At 40.4% G+C, this 4,722-nt stretch overlaps 1 protein-coding gene across 1 annotated transcript; it reads right to left on the reverse strand.

The window, feature by feature from the left end:
• Positions 1-843: 843 nt before the first annotated feature.
• Positions 844-4,722, reverse strand: LOC114460367 (dynein heavy chain 7, axonemal-like). The gene is made up of 9 exons (XM_028442296.1): positions 4,432-4,722; positions 4,166-4,341; positions 3,522-3,714; positions 3,077-3,238; positions 2,793-2,987; positions 2,474-2,607; positions 2,231-2,393; positions 2,063-2,143; positions 844-1,965 (listed from the first exon to the last, which is right to left on the reverse strand). Exons 1-9 carry the CDS (start codon positions 4,711-4,713, stop codon positions 1,645-1,647), a joined length of 1,707 nt encoding a protein of 568 aa, XP_028298097.1. The 5' UTR covers positions 4,714-4,722; the 3' UTR covers positions 844-1,644.

The raw sequence follows: 4,722 nt of genomic DNA on the forward strand, positions 1-4,722 counted from the left end.
TGTATGTTTTCTGCACCTCCATCAGTAGTGCTTGCCTTTCTTCTTCCAGACTTTCCTTTGTTTCTCCTACATGGTATTGTGGCAAGAAGTTCACTTCCGCTTTCCGTGGCTTTTTTACTTTGTTTCGACATGGACTCGGTTTCTCTCGTGCTGTAGTGTGTTTATATTTTAAGCTTACTTTCCAGCCTTCACAGCCCGTCATAGATCCAGTCTCCTTGAGAAAGGGAAATTTTTGTATTAACGCTTCAGCAACATCCTCAATATCTGCATTTGATGGATAAAATTTATATTTTGCAATTCCTGAGGCCTACATATCTGATATGTCAGATTTAAGTTTTGGGCTTGGGTCTAAGAGAGTTCCATTGTTTCCATAGTCTCTTTGGGCTCTGTCTAACTGAAACTGCACATTAAAACTAAACTCCTGTATTGGAAAGATTAACGGCCATTTCCATATGCGAAGAGATGAACATGAGGCGCTGGAGTCTGGGAAGGAAAGGATGTCAGTGTCTGGCAAGGATGGTGAATCAACCAGTGGAGATGTCTCTGTGCAGGCAGCTGTGGGTGCTGTGGTGGGTGCACAGTTTTGTGTGTAAATTACTTTGATTGTGCACTTGTCTTTGATGTCCCTAGTTGTGGTTAGGTTCATGTATTCATTGTCAAACTCAACATCTCTATATTGCAACCGGTAATCTTTGTTCAATCCAAACTGTCTTTGTATTTCTTTTTTTAAAGTAAAGTTAGTAAGTAAAATGTATTTATATAGCGCTTTTCACAGACAAGGGGCCACAAAGTGCTTCACATTTTACATTTTAAAACAATAACAATAAGAGTACATATGCCAGTACAGTGCAGTGTCGGTAGAATGCAAGAAATAAAAGGGTCCATACAAAGCCTACATTGGACAGATACAAAAGTGTGGCTAGAAAGCCTCCCTAAAAAAGTACGTCTTTAGTTGATTTTTAAAAACATCCACAGAGTCCAGCATGCGCAGTGTGTGTGGAAGTTGATTCCAAAGGCGAGGAGCTACCGCTTTAAACGATCGATCTCCTCGAGTTTTAAAGCGAGTGCAGGGGACCATCAGCAGGTTCTGAGAAGAGGACCTCAGGCTCCTATTGGAGACGTAGGGCTGGATCAGGCCTTTAATGTATCCAGGCGCCTGACCATGGAGAGCCCTGAACGTCAGTACCAGGATTTTAAAATGAATCCTGTATATGACAGGGAGCCAATGTAGAGATTTTAAAATAGGAGTAATATGGGCCGTCTTGTGGGTGCGGATCAGGAGCCGTGCAGCAGAGTTTTGGACTACTTGTAGGCGAGCCGAGTCCTTTTTACTAAGGCATGTAAACAGGCTGTTACAGTAGTCTAATCGTGAGGAAACAAACACATGCACAATCATCTCAACCTCATGATGGGACCATGCGTGTCAGCTTAGAGATGTTTCTCAGATGGAAAAAACAGTTCCTAAAAAGCTGTTTAGAATGCTGTTCTAGGGACATCCCTTCATCAAAAGTTACTCCAAGGTTCCTCAGACTACCTTTTACAGAGCTACTTAGGGCGCCAAGGTGCTGCTTAATGAGAGGCACAATACTGTCCGGAGGAACGACAAGGGATTCTGTTTTACAGGAGTTCAGCTGGAGGCTATTTTCACTTAGCCATTGCTTTATTTTGGCCAGGCAGTTTGTGAGGAAAGCAAGTCTCTGAGGTTTGGAGGACTTGAAAGAGCAGTACAGCTGGAGTACAGCTGGAGATCATCAGCATACAGGTGATAGGAGACCTCACTGTACTTGCCTTCAAAGTGTCTAATGCAGCCAGAGCAGACTCAAATGCAGGGATGGCTTCAGCCAAGTCACCCTCACACTCATCTTTTAAAGCCTGGGCTTCATTGGCTTTTTTAGTGGCTTTCTCCTCATCAGCGTCCACGACCTTACACTTAGCCTCCACTATCTTAGACTCCCCTCTAATTTCCTGGAGTATTACAAAAAGCATACATTAACATAATTGTTTTTTTTAATTCAATGGCATGTTATAGTTAAAATAAAATGAGCGCATGAAAAATATTTACCTCCATACTTATGGAGGTTTCCTCATCAGCCACTTTCAGTTGCGGCTTTAGTTCTTCCAGCTCTACCTGCATCTTTCCAACCTACAAAAATACATAATTACTATAAAATGAACACCAAAAAAAAAAACATACAAATAAATGTCAGTCATAAAATGCGTGTTTCAATACCTGTCCTGCTGCAAAGTCGAGCTTTTCCAGGCCGTTGGTATATCTTTTTTTGGCATTCATCACCATTTCTCTTCTCTCGGTGAGCAGTTTACGGAAAACCGCAATCAGCTCCAGGTAGGATGTAGGTGTCACGTAATTATGACGACCCAGTTCAGCAAGGTATCTGAAATAAAAACAACATTAATTAAAGAAATTGCATATAGGCTTAATCTTAACATGTGTCAGATATAGACGTTTACGTACTTATCTGAGAGGTCCTTGGCAGAGGTGTGAAAGGTTTTGCAGACTGGGATGATCTTAAGCAATTCGTCTTCACTCAAATCCTGTGACTCCAAAAAGGATGTTGCGACTTGTTCGAGAGCTTCTTCTGGCCAAGGCTGTCACGGAGAAGAAATTAAGAGGAGAGAGTGTGTTATAATTTAAAATCAAAGATTTATCATCAATATTTTGGAAACAAAGAAAGCTGAAAAGTAACTTGCTCATGTGATATTTTCACATTCAAGCAATAGCTTAAAGTGTACATAATAAAAAAAAATCTCAGAAGATCAATACACAATCTCACCTGGAACCAGTCGATGGTACAACAGTTAATGAGAGAAGGAAACTGACGCAAGCGGACTCGGAAAGCGTCTCCAATTGGACTGAATGCCACGACAATGTGGAGATTCTCTCTGCAGCGCGCCACAAAGAAGGCAAACACAGCCAAGTTGCTCAAGTCCAAATTCTTATTATCGCCCTGTGCAGCGGGGCGTACAGCCTAAAGAGAGATACAGAAAGCATTGTGTTATGTGCAAAGAATACACAATGTGTAAAAGAGATATTCCAATGATACATCTGATAACCAACCTCAATGATCTCTTGTTTCTCATCAAGAGCAAACAAATTGGACACTTCACCAGTGTTCAACAAACTGTCCACATCTTCGAGGAAAGCTTCATCTTTGATCTGAGTGTCAGTGATCAAGAACACCATCTTTTCTCCTTTGACTCCAGCGTTTTTCAACAACATCTGTAATTTAGGATAAAGTAAGCACATTAAGACTTTATGATGGAGTGTCTTAAATTGCAGTTAGTTGACCAATTTTACATTTGGCCATTCCCATCTAATATTACCAAAATTATACTACAAATAAAATCCATTACGTTGAGAAAATTAAGAAAAAACTAAATTTGATTGATTTCTGTTTGTAGACTAAAAAGAACACAAAAAGTGGGTGTCAGAAACAACTTGTACAAAAAAAAAAAACATACACACAAACAATTCATTGGAATTAAAGGTTTTTTTAGCTCACCTTAAGATCATCTCGCCATTCAGTCATGCCGTAGCTTTTTGAGATTTCTGGCTGAAACAAGTTCATATTGGCCATGGATGTGGCTAGACGTGTGATGGACTGGCGACCACTGCCTCCCACTCCCACAAGCAGGGCATTGCCTCCAGGCTGCTTCAACACACGGCTGATACGAGACAAGTGCTCCAGGACGTAGCTATGTAACGCAGAATAAATAAGTAAATACATTAGACTGAAAAGAAACACAGAAATATTCACATTTACAAAAACAACCCATGTTGAAGTTTTTTTTCCTTAATTTCTTAAAAGTTTCGGTAACTCTTTACTTGAAGTTTTATACATAAAGGCTGACATTACACTGTCATTATTATGACATGACATTAGCATGAATAAGGTGTCATAAAGGCTGTCTTTAAGTGTTGTTACCCATACCCTAACCCTAGCCCAAACCTTAACCTTAACCCTAAGCCTAAGGTGTCATAATTTAACACTTAATGACAGCCTACATGACACCTTATTCATGCTAATGACAGCGTATTGTTGGCCTTATGTAAGAAACTTCAAATAAAGTGTTACGAAAGTTTCCAAGTTTGTGTTTTTTGAGTAATAACAGTACCAACTGTTGTAAAAGGTGATGATCGACTCACCGAAAGATGACGAGGTCCATTTTAGTCTTGTGCATCCCATTATATTCTACCAGGCACTTTTTAACATCTTTCAAGGTGTCCAGGGATTCCACCTCAGCGTACAAGCGGAGATCGCCTTCCAGGTCTGGGTTTATGTAGTCTCCAAACATAAGTTGTTTCATGTCGTCCTCGACTAACTATTATTACAAAAAAAAAGGTTAATTGCACAAATCTAAAAAAGAAATTCCCTGCAAACTTATGGTAAGAATACTGAAACTTCAACTTACTGTAGGGCCAGTTTTCAAGTCACTGAAGACCTGCTCAAAGGACACCTGGAAGTGGTCATCGAGGATGCTGTTCATCTGCTTGTAAAGCCATTCTTGATCCTCTTTATCTACCAGACGATCATAATACACACGGAAGACCTCGTGGACAAACAGCCGTATCATGGTATTTTTGTTTTCCACGGATTCCTTCTTCAGCAGCAGGCAGCCTTGGATTACTCGAGAGAAGTCTCGCAAGTTGAAAGTGTAGTGTGATTTGGCCGGAGTTGGAAGCAAATGCAGCATCGCTTTCTT

The sequence above is a fragment of the Gouania willdenowi genome, unplaced genomic scaffold, assembly GCF_900634775.1.
Source record: "Gouania willdenowi unplaced genomic scaffold, fGouWil2.1 scaffold_434_arrow_ctg1, whole genome shotgun sequence".
Lineage (NCBI taxonomy): Eukaryota > Metazoa > Chordata > Actinopteri > Blenniiformes > Gobiesocidae > Gouania > Gouania willdenowi.

What these genes read in the sequence shown, in the direction of transcription:
- LOC114460367 (XM_028442296.1), bottom strand. Translation starts at nt 4,713, where the DNA reads ATGCTGCATTTGCTTCCAACTCCGGCCAAATCACACTACACTTTCAAC. An exon ending in AATGGCGAGATGATCTTAAG is followed by an intron (nt 3,239 to 3,521) that starts GTGAGCTAAAAA and finishes CCTAAATTACAG; the next exon opens with ATGTTGTTGAAAAACGCTGG. An exon ending in AAACCTCCATAAGTATGGAG is followed by an intron (nt 1,966 to 2,062) that starts GTAAATATTTTT and finishes GTAATACTCCAG; the next exon opens with GAAATTAGAGGGGAGTCTAA.